General features: G+C 39.5%; 1 protein-coding gene across 1 annotated transcript in view; it reads right to left on the bottom strand.

The window, feature by feature from the left end:
* The window catches only part of LOC124165361 (CD109 antigen), a 74,892-nt gene that overhangs the window by 16,967 nt on the left and 43,726 nt on the right, over positions 1 to 14,199 (bottom strand). Inside the window, exons 2-10 of the mRNA XM_046542740.1 lie at positions 6,978 to 7,158; positions 6,066 to 6,234; positions 4,638 to 4,750; positions 3,901 to 4,041; positions 3,163 to 3,351; positions 2,615 to 2,689; positions 2,271 to 2,495; positions 1,848 to 2,034; positions 359 to 537 (exon numbers count right to left, since the gene is read on the bottom strand). Coding sequence (XP_046398696.1) covers positions 359 to 537; positions 1,848 to 2,034; positions 2,271 to 2,495; positions 2,615 to 2,689; positions 3,163 to 3,351; positions 3,901 to 4,041; positions 4,638 to 4,750; positions 6,066 to 6,234; positions 6,978 to 7,158 — 1,459 coding nt within the window. The remainder of the gene's footprint in view (positions 1 to 358; positions 538 to 1,847; positions 2,035 to 2,270; positions 2,496 to 2,614; positions 2,690 to 3,162; positions 3,352 to 3,900; positions 4,042 to 4,637; positions 4,751 to 6,065; positions 6,235 to 6,977; positions 7,159 to 14,199) is intronic.

Here is a 14,199-nt window from a genome sequence, read left to right as displayed (position 1 = left end):
TATCATGATAATAACACAAATTGTCAAAACTAAGAAGAAATTATCAAAACCTTATATTATTCCATAATTATTAACCAAGATTGATTATATCGTAATCTTGTATGATGAATGAAGATTACAGCAATAGGCAAAATGATATTAGAATGTGAAGAGGATATTCATCATGGCTATCAATTACACATGCACAGCATGAGCGCACTCCAACTGGCATTCCAACTGCACACTTCATACACATTTATATTTTTATGATAATTTTTCTATTGGTTAAATACTTCAAACTCTGTGATTGAAATTCAGAGAGATACATGAGAGGTGAAATAAAATGAAAGGAATAGAAATTAGAAAATGCAAAAATTACCTTTGCATGCCTTGTTGATGTGTACACTTTAATCTGACGATCATTTGGAGAATAATGAGCATAAGCTGTCATTTCTGTGGTGACTCTCTCTCCTAAACTGTCTTTGAAGTATGCAGACAAGCGAAGGGTATGTATATCCCTAGTTATTTCCTTAGTTCGCTGGTTGCTGTCTTCTAGGCCTGAGTAAAAAAAGAAATTCTCCAATAAATTATCATTATCTTTTGTAAAATTGTTCTGATAAGGAAACCAAAAACCTAAAAGAAGAAAAAAACATGGGAATACGACTCTTGTTTTTAATCAACGAGGTTTGCTTATGATCAGGCATTGATTAGCCAGTTGGCAAAGAGTCTACTGAATGGGTTAGACAAGTGCTGTGAGGGGAATGACATGAGGATTAATCATAAGAAGTCCAAGGTTATGAGACACACAACATAAAAATAGGTGGGGAACAACTTGAGCAGGTAGAAAAATTCATACAATTAGGCAGCAATTTAGAAAAAAACAGTTACTGCAGCAAGGACATCAGGAAGAGAATTGTCACTAAAGGAGGTGCTCATGAATAGGAAGGGGCTTATGAGAGGAACGTTATGTAAGAGTTTAAAGAAAAGGTTAGATAAGAATTTGATCTGGAGTGTAGCTCTCTACAGTGCGGAAATGTAGACACTAATGGATGAGACCAAGAGAAGACTGGAGGTGTTCGAGGTGTGGGTGCGACAAAGAATGGTGAAGGTGAAGTGGACGGATAAGAAGAGAAACAATGAAGTGCTGGAGATAGTGGGTTAGGAGAGGCAACTTTTAGATGAGATACGGAGGAGACAGAAGGCATGGATGGAACAAATACGTACTTAATGGGGAGGATAACAGTGTCAGAGGGAAGAATGTACAGTTCTCTTTCCACCCTTAATATCTATCAGAAATGGTTACAACATAAACCACATTGTAACCAGGAAGGAGCTTAAATTTATTATGATTTCAGAGGTAGCAGTCCCTTTTTGGTTTAAATATGGTCGTTCATTGAAGTAAAGCAATTGTTTTAATACAGACAATGCTGGGTTAACACATGAGTGAGTTGGCATATCTACCGGTTGTCTTTTCACGACATTCTTCACATGGGCCAGGAAAAGTAGGAAAAGCGAACAGGGTAAGTGCTTGTAGACAAAAAAGACCTAACACAGTAAAGACTCTCTGTCAGTAGCCATTAGATGGGAAACCCAGTGAGAGGAGAGGAAAGTGATGAGATTCCATTACTAGAAATGTTAGCCTCTTTAGGAACTGAAAGGGGACTGCCATCTCTTTAACTAGTAGAAATTGCAAAGACGTTCACCTGTCTAAACAAATTAGCATCTTATGGATAAATTAGAGGTCCACAGACTAATTAAAGCACTCCTTATGTGGAAGTTAGAAGCTTGCAATTCATTGGCATCAGAACAAAGCTGGGGAGGGTCAAAGTCTTTGCCCATTTTCGGGAAGGGAAGAGTTGAACACTTACCAAGCATGGAGCGAAGGTCAATTTTTACTTCCCAAATGCCTTCATAATCTGTGGACATAGGTGGTTCTATCACATCAAGGGACCTTCTTCCTCCATTTCTTGAAATGATTTCTGTCCTTATCTCCATTCGGCTTTCTCTTAAACGCTCGATTGGTAACATAGAGCCATCATGAAAAGAAACAGCAAGCTGAAAGAGTGAATTTTCAAATTAGTTCCTGCATTAAAATGACATTTTTTACATACAATACTAATTCTAATGTAATAAATAATAGCAATAATAGGCTCTGCAAGTGAAAGATATTACTCCTTAGTTCCAACACTGTCCTTAAGTAGAAGTAAGAGATAAAAATTGGGCATTGTCACAAATTATCACTTTAAAAAATTTAATTAATTGAAAACAAACACTACGAATGATATACTCACATAGCATTGGAAAGGCATTGAGGGTTTGAAAACTTGCGGACTTCCACCAAGGAATGAGACCTTCAGTGATGAGTTAAATATGCGAACTGATGAATAGCCTTCAATTACTTCATCCAAGAAGTGATCACCCACTGTAGCAAAAACTTGTACTTCTGTGCCATCAAGTCGGCTAACAGCTTCGGAAATAACAGACAGTGGAAATCGGAATGTATACACACCACGGAACTGGAAGCCAATGAAAAAAATATCAGCAAATAATTATAAAAAATGAGAAAAGAGTAAATCAAGAAAAGTAACATGTGTAAATATACGTATTGTCAATGAATCATCCACTATATACTTACAAACTTCATGTGAGGTACTTTCTCTAGCTCTTTTTCTGGATCAGGCTCAGGGAACCAGAATGGAAATTCTTCATTCTGTAAATGATAATGAGCATGCATGTATTTCACAGCCACAAGTCAAATTTCAAGGTTTAATTTTACTATTTCACATAAGCAGCAAACTCCTGAAGAGCTGGATTCTCTCAATAGATAATATTTACTAACAGAGTTGATTACATATCCATTTGACTTTATGTTGCACTGCTAAAACACCTGTATATCTCAAAATTGCTTTAGTTCGCCATTTAAAATTGCCAAAGTGACATCTGGTATTTCTTGAAATAAGGATATGTTGATTAAGGCCTCCATATATCAAGAGGAACACTGGCACAAAAGTGAACTTGAATAACCCATCACAATGGAAAAATTGCAGTGGAAGGTATCTCCAACTAACAAGCACCTCCTCCTTACATTATGATGGACCAATACCATTATTAAAGATACTGAATAGTTTATCTCACATCTAAATTATTATCATGCAACTATTTCTATTACTGAATACTACTTACAAAGTTGTAATAACGAGGTTCAGTTCTGTGATATCGTTGATTGCCTCCAATTTGACTAGAAACAGGTTTTATCAATGCCTTCAAAGTAAGGTTGCCTCGAACAGGTGCACCACTGGTGTAGTTAGCCATGACAATACCTTCAATATATTTCTCGGAATCCAATAAGAAGGCTGGCATTGTGACATTGACCTGAAAGTAATTTCAAACACACACTCGCCGTTAATAACATTCTTCCAAAAATTGTCAACTAAACATACGTCACATCTCACCAAATACATATAGTAAATTGTATTTTATTTTTCAGACAGCTCAAACACTCAGACACAATCACAAACATTACTTCAAAGAGGAAAGGGTATGTCTATAGAAAGTTGTAGAAAATAGGCCAAATTGAGAGCCAAAGTTAACTTAGAACATTCCAACGTGCACCATTTTAATCCAAGCTTCACCAATTTTAAAAAGTAAAAAAAAATGAGTTTTTATGCAAAGGACATTGCAGGATGACCATAGTATTAACCCAGTACAAAGTTTATATCTGTATATGAATCCCTTTTTGTCCCTATCCACCAACATGCCTGAAGTCATGGAAATTTTCAATAACTCTACAAATTCATGCACTGCTCGGAACAGTAAAAACAAAGAAGATGAAATCACTTTTGGATAGTCATGAAGCATATGTGAAATATTGTCAGTGTCTTATGTATTAAAATAGCTCTAGGTATATGAATAACAAATTACCTCAAATCTTGTTTGATAATATTCTTCCACCCGGAAAGGGGCTTCCTCCACTTGTCCCTGAGCTATCACTTGGACGTACCATTCCCCAAACACTGGTTGGTCTGAAAGTTGATACTCGAGACTGACGGTTCCTATGTTGGACTGAATAGTAGAAATGCAAATATATAAGGACAGATTCAATCATGAAGGAATAAACAAGACAAAAAAAAAATAACTTATAGGTACCCGTGCAATAAAAACTACACTGTGGTATAGTGTACTAGCATCCACTCAGGGGAGCCCATCCCCCAAATCGCGGTGGTACCATTCACCCCAAAGTGATATCTCTCCCCTATTGGTGCTGAGCACGAATTTTAAAAATACCCCCAAATTTTACATTCCTGCCAAAATATTATGTGGCACTAGTAGTTATGTACATCCCTTCTGGATTGCATTATTGAATTTAACAAGAAACCGACAAAAGATGATCATTATATCAATCAACAAAATATTGACAAAATCATTTCGTGTTTTCAATTAATCAATGAAAACTCATCGATAAAGACCCAATCATTGTTTCACGGCTAAGTTATCTAACTCCATAAACGCACTATAGCAGATTTAATCTAGTAGATGATTAAATTGAAAAAAAAAATAGAATCAAAAGCAAAAATCTAGAACATAAAATCAATTACTTTCACAACCCACCAGTTTCACGAGTTCAAAAAACATCATATCCGCCACATGAAATTTCTCACCTGTCTAGAGAGCCATCTTCTCATAATATGCCGGTTAGGATCCAAAATGTACACATCAATGGCATCATTGAATGGTTTCAGCTCTGCATTAATGGGAATTGCACGGAATTTCACTGAGAAGAAGGAAAAAAATCAAGATACAATAAGTACCGGCCATCAGGAGTCATAGCCTAGAAACCTTATAAAAAGAGGAACATTGATTCACTATCAATAATGGCTAAAAGTTAAACTAACGAGAGGACTGGGCATATAAGATATTTCCAAAATTTTTGTAGTCGAAATATAGATTTTGGGCAGTGCTCACTGTACACCTTTTAAATTACCTATTACTACTTGAATAGCATTGTACTCACAGCTTTCATATCATACAGCAGATTCTGTGGTCCAAGTTTAAATCTGGCACTCTGAGACCAGACCTAGTGTATAAGGCAACCCTGACTTTTTAGAAGTTTTCCCAGAGTTAATAAGTAATCTCATATACTGGAATACATGGTACCTTTCCTACAATGGCAAACTACATACCTATTACTAAAGGAGTGATATGATGGTATTTAACCCTATTACTGCCAGCCCATTTCAGGTGGGATGTACGAAGACTGCCAAGGCTACTTTCCCGAATTTGCAACATTTCAGATTCTAAAATTTTTCAGCTACTTAATTAATTTAATTTAATACGTCTAAATTTTTTCCCAATTCTTAAGAAATATTTATGTCTTATAACCATAGACAGATTATGGGGGTTTACTTAAATTACAGCCGTTGAAAAGGCCACAATCACGGAAAAAAAGTGAAATCAGTCAGGCCGATAAATCAGCCCCTGCAGTTTTTGCTGAACCAGCGAGGGGCGATATATTGGCCCGGTGGCAGTAAAAGGGTCAACATCAATGGGCTTCCTCAGACCAAGATGACCCAAATTTGGGATTTTCAACATGCAGTTATTAGGAGCAGACTAGTTTTTGAACAAAATCATGTCAATATAAAATGTTACTACCTCCTTTTTAGCAAAATACATGGTGGAATTTGCAAATGTATACGCCACTCATCAACAAATAGTTCAAAATAAATGGAATTACACCATGACATTACATAATAGCCATTAAAATAATACTACGTTTTAGTCATCTCATGCATGCATTGATCCACAAAAATGGGATGGGGTAATATTATGCATGAAAACTTCATTGCTTCATGATATTCACATCACAGATCAAAAACAGCGGCTAAGGATTCCAATGTGAAAAAGTCAACGTGGTAAAATTCTAATCCTAGCGCTGAACTAGGACTGAAACCTAGAACCTTAAAGCTTAGATTGAGTGGTTTCACTTTTAGCACTACCCACCTCTACCTATATTAATAATATTATTGTAGTTACTGAAGCCATTTTAAAAAGAGAGCTAACTGAGACAATATTGGATAATGGATACTTACCAGTTTGACCTTGCATGTAAATTGGTTTGTCCAACTGGATGAAAATGGTCATAGAGCGTTGTGAGAATGTTAGGATGGTGTCATTCACAAATGCAGTACCACCCAATACTCCATCATAGAGGCCTTCCACTCTCAATTTGTACTCTCCATATGCAGATGTTGGAGGCACCTAACAAGTCAGTAGAAGGCAAGTCCATGAGAAAAAGAGCCAACACAATTCACTTCATACATATCCAATGAAATTCAATGATTAGGACTTCCGTATATGCATAGCTTAAAATTTAAGTTGATCATAAAATATATAATAATGAAGCAATAAATGAAGTACATATTTCATAATTGATACGACTGATTGATTATACAGGAAATATAATTTCTCTCACCCTGACAAGTATTTGAAAATAACATCTAAACAAATAATAATTTTCACTGAGAATCTAAGACATTATGTTGCATATTATAAGCAGGAACCAGAATATACGCAGAGAAATTTTGCTGCCTGAGATATAACGGACAAACAAAACAATTCATTTTCAAGAAACCAACAAGTTTTTCATTAAAAACTTAAACATATCAGGATAAGGACAACATTTTGCTGCAAAGTGAACCATGGAGTCACAAAACATAAGAATTATAGAATAACACATTAAACCTAACATTTGCAGTGCTTAGGAGAAGAAAGAAACGACAACACTTTCTACACTTTTAATAAAGTTTAAGAAAACATTAAATCCCTTGAAAACATCAAACAGTTTCCTAGTCAGCAGGAAATTGTTCTAATCGAGAAGGGCAAGCAATATGAATTGCGCAATGAAATGCTGAGAAGCATAGATGACTTGACTCAGAGCGAAGCACTCGAGAGAAATTTCTGCAAATATAATCGAGTACCTATATATGATCATCATTACTCACCCTGATCATTAGTGTCTCAGGTATTCCCTCCTTGACATTCTTAGAGTCTGCTCCCAGCTCCACACCATTTCGCTGGACAGATGCACGAATGGTAATCGGAAGAGAAGTACGCAATAAGCTGGCTACCACCCTGTACACTTGCCCAGGCCGAACCATTCTACTTGCAACTGCAAAGTAAGTCCTGAAACCAAATAAATGAAAAAATAAATAAATGCTGTTATCAGTGGTTCATCCCCCTGCTTGCGGACAAGTGCTATTATTAAAAAAATATAATGGAAGGAACATAGTCCTAAGTTATTAGCAACTTTTCGTGGAGGTCCTACGGAGGTCTTCCTTAATAAAATTTTCCTATGCAGTACACATGTGAAAACACAAGAAACTAAAGTCCTACTCTTTATAAACAACCATCACAATGGCAAAAAAATACACACTTATGTAGTGAACATCGTAATTCTGAGCACCAATTCCATAGCTACGAGGCCATTCCAGTCAGAGTAATTACTGTGAGATATTCTATAATCACTCATAAGTGGAGTAGTCTCAGAGTAATTATTTAAAATTCCCGATTTACAGGGTGATAGATTTCTCCTTCTCCTCATAATCGTTCGCGATTGTGGAGCAGGAGAATACATATTGAATCCGGTCCATTCCGACAGGAAAAAGCAATTTACGCCAACCATTTAGGAGAAACGTCCACTCTTTTCCGTTGAAAGCCGGCATTAGAGGTGGAGGGGGGAATCGACCAAGCGAGCCTGGAATCCCAAAGACGGGGATTGGCGGGACTTGGAATGGGCCGCTGGCTCCGAGCCCAAAACACGCTATTTTGCACTCCCTCCCCGAAAATGAACACACAGAATCCATCCCAGGGGACGGCGGGGGAGTGTACCGTATACATACACCCTAGGAGGATGGAGGTCACGCAATGGAGTGGGAGAGCTTTGGAGGGATAGAGATCTTATTTCGGCGGAGTCAGAGGATGGGGGTGGTTGCCCATCGCACTTCCCCCTTACGTAAGAGTCTCCCCCGAGGGGATATGAGATGCCATACCTCCGTGGCAAAGAGGTGGTGACCAGTGGGGATGGTGATTTTTCGGATAGGCGTCTGATTTATGAGCGGGGGTGGACGAAGAAATGAGTTGTTGAGAGGTATCCAGTATCGCACATCCCACTTTTCATTTTGTCTCTAAAATATTCCATTTCCAAGGGTCGTTTTACACGGGGCACGTCACTGCGCAATCTGACGCATGTACGGAGGCACAATCAAAATTGCGTCATGTAAAACGGCGAATTGCTAGTACAAAGGCGAGGATGCGTGGATAGTAGACGACAAAATAGCCCCTGCTCTTATTCCCAGCTCGCATTCTCGCATTTTTAACATGTTTTCAGCGCTAACCTGCACAATGACCAGCCCCGTTTAAAATGGCCTTTACCCAAAAGTTCATTGCACTCTCGATTACATCGCACAACATAAAAATCACATTAGGCGCCGTAAACAGACGCGGGACTAGGGCGGGACAGAGGGGGCATATGCCGGGGCGGCAGATTTCAAGGGGGGGCTAAATTTGAAAAGCTTATTTAACGTTATTAAATTTTTATAATTACATTATTTAAAAATAAATATCGTTTTATAAATTATTAAAAAATGACGAACGAAATTCCTGGCTGTTCTAATGATGGTATATGTCATCACAAGAAGAAAATAAGGGAAATTTACAGAAAAACAGAGATATTTAAAATGTCATCCTGCCCCCGTACTATCAAGGATAGCAACGGAGTCTCAATTAATATAATTAATGGTGTCACTCGCTTGGTCGAATCATTGCATGTTTCTATTTTTTTCCAATGTTCTATTCTTGTATGGATTTGCTATAGGAATTACAAACCGTTGGCAAGTTTTGCCCTTTCATGAATGCGCACGTTTATTTTGTAATTACACGTGATATTTTATGACCGTGTGGTGTGAATGTGGCGGTCCTCTTGCATGCTGCACGTTGATGATTGATCACCCCTTGCCAAACATCCTAAAGGTGGCTCGCAGGGTTATCTTGTAGATGTAGAAAAATCGCGCACGGTGAATTTTTGGAACCTTCTCACAAGCCCAATGAACACTTCCCGACTTCTACGAACCGTACTATAATATCGCGCCGAAACGTATTCCCGGGATGGGTTAGGAGTTCGAATGAAGCGAAAAGACAGCGGGGAATGTCCAAGGCTCCCTCCCCTCCCGACCAGCTGCAAGGATTCTAGAGTGGCGTGTGTATATCGAAGGCTGGGGACGGAACTCATTCACGCTAATCTCGGCTGCAAATCGGGCACTGTGGTGGGTGGGACGCGGAGAGAGTGGAAGGGGAAAATGTAGTACAGAACAGAGGGGGAGCGGCAGACGCCCATATAAGCTGGAGGGTGGCACGAACGGACGTCGGCCGCCGCTGAACTCCCGGACATCGGACCACTGGCGAGACGCAATTACTACAGAGGGAAGTGAGAATATATGGAAGGAGATCGGGGTACCATCAAGCCCCCCTAGCTAGCTGCACTCACCATGGAGATTTTTTTCACAAGGGGAGAGGCGCGTCCCGGAGATTTCGAACCGAAGAGCCCCCAAATGAATCGCTGGCAATAATATGGACAAGCGCAACAGAGCATGAAACGTAATTCACATGATCCAGTCCTCAAGTGTAATAGGGATAACTTGGTCAAAACAAAACTATGATTTTTTCCGCTACTATATGATACAAAACAAGTAAACACGTAAAAAAATCGCACAAATTTTTGCTTAAAGCTATTGCATCTTCTTTTTTATATACAAGCATATGCATGTTTTCGAGCTACGCTGTATTTTCATGTGACTCTGCTGATTAAACCGTTTCCAGCACAAGGAGCAAAACCTTAGGGCATGATATATCTATCCTAAATGTATATATACAATTTCTCTACACTTATAGAAACATTTAAGTGACTTTCAATAGAGTTTCATTTGTTTTTTACGCGTAATTTAAAAAAATCTATATTATTTTAAGCCTATTTTAAATCTCTGTCGGCAGAGGAAATTAAGGAAATGACGACATGTTTTTATGAAAAATCAATTTCTTCGATGTTGGTCGATGCGGCGACATCAATAAAGGATGCCATGGAGTAATGCAAAGTCCCTTATATACTTTCGAAGTTTAGTTCAATTAAATTTTCCTTCTATTAAAAAAATAGAACTTAATAAAATATTACAAGATAAAAATTCACGTCCTCTTTTGAGGCTCTCCAATAAAAATTTAAGAGTGCAACGCGTACTTCATTTCAAATTCATTGATGAAGTAATAAATTTAACCATACTTAATAATAAGTACCACGGTACTTTCCCCAAATTCATGAAACAGGGATAATAATGAAATAATCATCTAAGATATTCTACATTATCATTGGAGGAGAACAAAATCTCGTTTCCCACTCCATTCTTCTGCGGGAACGGCAAGAGCAACTGAGTTCATGGGGCCGCTATACTCAAGAGCACATCGTTGCAAATGCAGGGCGAGCTGTATGGTATACACTCGAGTTTCCCAAGTGAACGGATTTTGTACAGGCGTAATTTATGTAAATGAGGAAAGACGTGGAATGCCAACGCGGCCATCTGTGACGCATTTCAATCCCTCTTGAGCATACGGCAAGTCGATTCTCGCAGTACTCTATCACGCTAGAATTAAGGTACGTAGATGTGTGTTATACTACACCGATGTATTTGAATATGATCCAGTCACAAGCTTCTCCAGAGCCACCAAAGCAGCAAACACGGAGTGAATAGAATAAATAACTGAAATGAGCACGGTTATCATAAGTTAATAAACATGTGCTCAATTCCACTTTGCAAGCGGAGTTCCACTCAAAATTCTAAACAAAATTAGAGGTGCGCACTTTAATTTTAAATAAAAATCAGCATGCCACTTGTGGACGCAGAGAGAAATACGCTACATTTATGTATGAGGTAAGGGGTTCTTGGCGCATAACCTACTCACCTACATAGCAACTCATTAGAGCTGAAACACATATAATGCGGGGCAAGCTGAAGAGAGACTTTACAGACTGAGACCAATGGAGAAATCCAAATTATTTTTTTCCCAGAGGGAAAATGTGCGTAGAAAGATGTATACATGAAGTAATCCAAGATAGTGGTGGAAGGAGGCAAGGCATTTCTTAATGTGTAATACCCTGAAGTTGTCTCCAATAATGGCCGTAAAAGTTTATAAAAATGAAGATCCTGACGCAGATACTTCGGAAAAATAGTTATCAAGTAAATATCGCCTGACACAAGGCATTTCAATAATTACCGTACCGAAAGCTATTGAACTATTTGTGAATAACTGCTCTCTAGACACCATGCGTGTTATATTTGTACGGGACCATATTAAGGGAAAAAAGAAGAGAGGTAGTGGATGGAGCGAATTATACTGAGGAAGGGAGTGCAGATAATCGTGTTAAAGGGAAGAATGTTAGGCATGCGGGGAAGAGTTAAGAAGAAAATAGGGTTTTAGGATGAAAACTGAATGAAAGGGAATCAGCCTTTTAGTGAGTGTAGTGAAGGAGGGAAGTTCAATAAGTGGCCCAGAAATTCACAATTAAAGGTATCCCTACGGTTTACATGGCATACTTTTCGAACCACACCGGCCTGTCTCCCATGCCACATTGAACTTCCTTCTATAATTCTCTAGTACGGCCACATTATATCCATAAACCCTATTATTCCTCCCTCTACCACGCTAATGAAATATTCTTCCCTCCGACGAGATCAACATCTCCTTACTCAGAATCCTAACAAAATTCCACGCGTATGACACAATACCCAACACAGAATTTTTAGACATGCCTATTTTCATATTACTATACATGATCACACACTAGTTCTCGCCCCTAGAGCTGACTACTCTGAACCGCGACCACTTCCGTGCGGGACAATCCCATCGCTTAAAAAAGAGGGTTCGGATCCTGCAGCGCAGCCGGAGGGGGATGGACCGAGGGTCCCGTAGCGAGAGGGATGCTGCATCAGGAGGGAGGGGTAGAAGACGGCGACGACCATAAGGGCAATGCGGGAGATGGGGGTGTGAGTCAGGGCAGCGGCCTTGCACCACCGCATTGTCATGAGTCACAAGGAGAGCGAAAGAGAAGCGCGTGTGCATTTTAACGAGGAGGCCGATCGGGAGGGGGTTAGACAGGGGGTGTCTTAGGGGGGGGGGAATGAGCTGTAGACTCCAAAGGGGTTGGGAGTGGGTCGCACCCTGCCGCCAGTCAGCATTCCTCGCGCACCCCTTCCGCTCCACCCTCATTATCTCCCCAGGGGCGAGGTAGCTTGGTGTGGGGAGAGGAAAACACAGTGGTCATCCAACTACGGTGTTCGACCGATCTCCTGATCCGAGCCCTCCATCGGAAAGGGGTCGGGAGGAGTTTTTTCCGGGATAAAGGGGTGAGAACCCTTTACAACACAAGCCACCATCCACCGAACGCGATGCCAGGCGAGAAAACAGTCATCTCGGAGGAAGTCCTCAACACTCGAGCTCTCACCACAAGTAGGCCTGTTTGAAAAGGATGACAATTTTATCTCGACGTTGGCCACAAGGAGAAATAGGTGGTGTTGATTTGAAAAACAATAGCTAACGGTAATATTACCAACTAATTGTAAGATATGGAGTTGATTATCATTAAAAGTATTTTTGGATTTACAAGGAGCATTTTGCGAATCACCCCACCTAAAACTCATCCACAAAACTGAAATTTTACCCTAAATTCCCAGTTGATCCTGTTAACTTTGATTGTATTCATAGATTTAATTCTCTTCCTCTCCTTTCCAGCTTATTAAACATTCTATTTCTAACACGGCTTTCAGCAACCTCTACCCGCTCAGTTCTCGCTTCAACAAAACCCTCACGTCTCCTCCGCACCTCATCTAGAAGTTTATTAGCCCACCACGTCTAGCACTTAGACGTTTTTCTCCCTCTCAGTCCGCATAACCTTCTCCATTCATGGACTTATTACAAGGCTAATAACCTTATTAAGTTTAAGTTACTTATTTTTCTGACGCCACGCAATACCTATTAATTAGAACGGAAAATCAAGAAGGATATCACCATCTAAAAATCGTGGGGTTTCTCGCAAGCCTCTATAGAGATGGCATAAATCGAAGCGGAAAGACGCCATAAAAACTAAGAAATACTAACATTGTTCGCTAAGCGATGTACGGGGTTGTCTCACTCAGATATGTCGCATGGCTCGTGTTTGCTCAGAGCGGACAAGGAAAACCCGTTGTGGGGTTTTCAGGGCACGTAGCATGGAGTGGTTCTCTCGCTTAGCATCGAATCGCCCCACAGTGAGGGTTTACGGGTGTATAAAAAAATCGTTTGGGTTGGGAAGTGGTGGACGGAGCTTCGAGAAAGGAAGTCCCCGTGGGACAGGAGGTTTCAGTGGTTCCGAAGCTGGGCGCAGAAGGGGAGGAAGATTTGCATTTGCAGCGTGGGGAGCGGATAAACAGGATTTCTCGAATTTATTCTCTGCTCTCTAATCAATTTTTCAACTAGAGCCTTTGAATAATCACTGGAGCAAACATACATGGCCGCGCGGCGGAAAAGATTGAAATTAGCATGATGTAATTACTTTTTATGCATTGGTTGTATCGCCCACCGACTACGAATTTTTGTCACCACGAAGTCTTCAAATATTTAATGAAAATTCATTTTTCGAAAATTTTCCCTGATTTCCATAATTTAATTAACTTCAATGGGATTAATCACAATTAGAGAAACGGTAAAAGAACACTCGGTCGAGTAAACATAGGAACTTGACGATGAGGCATAAATAATATTTAGACGGAATAGATGAAAACTCAAAAGCATCCCATTCGGATAAACTAGGGATGAATTCACATTATAGTACATACACATTTATTTACTACGCACAATTTTTCGGCAAAGGTATTTTATCCAGGCAAATACGTTAAGCATTCTGTCTAAACGAAAAATGTGAAATACTTCGTGCATATTAAGCTTTGTTTTTGAAAATAAAAAGACCTTGAAATGACCACAGAGCTGTCTCATTTCCTCAGAAAGGAAACGGCCGAAAAGACTTTCTCGCAAGAGAGAAAAGTTTTCGGTGAAAACTGAATGCCCATTGAATGTATCCCTATCAAATATGAGTACTCACTTCATTTCTTGCCCAAAGTTTCGATTTTGAAACCAAAGGGTATCGGA

The sequence above is a fragment of the Ischnura elegans genome, chromosome 1 (assembly GCF_921293095.1).
Source record: "Ischnura elegans chromosome 1, ioIscEleg1.1, whole genome shotgun sequence".
In the NCBI taxonomy this organism is placed as follows: Eukaryota; Metazoa; Arthropoda; class Insecta; order Odonata; family Coenagrionidae; genus Ischnura; species Ischnura elegans.
The sequence above is the reverse complement of the archived record's forward strand: the minus strand, read 5'-3'. Positions and strand labels throughout refer to the sequence as shown.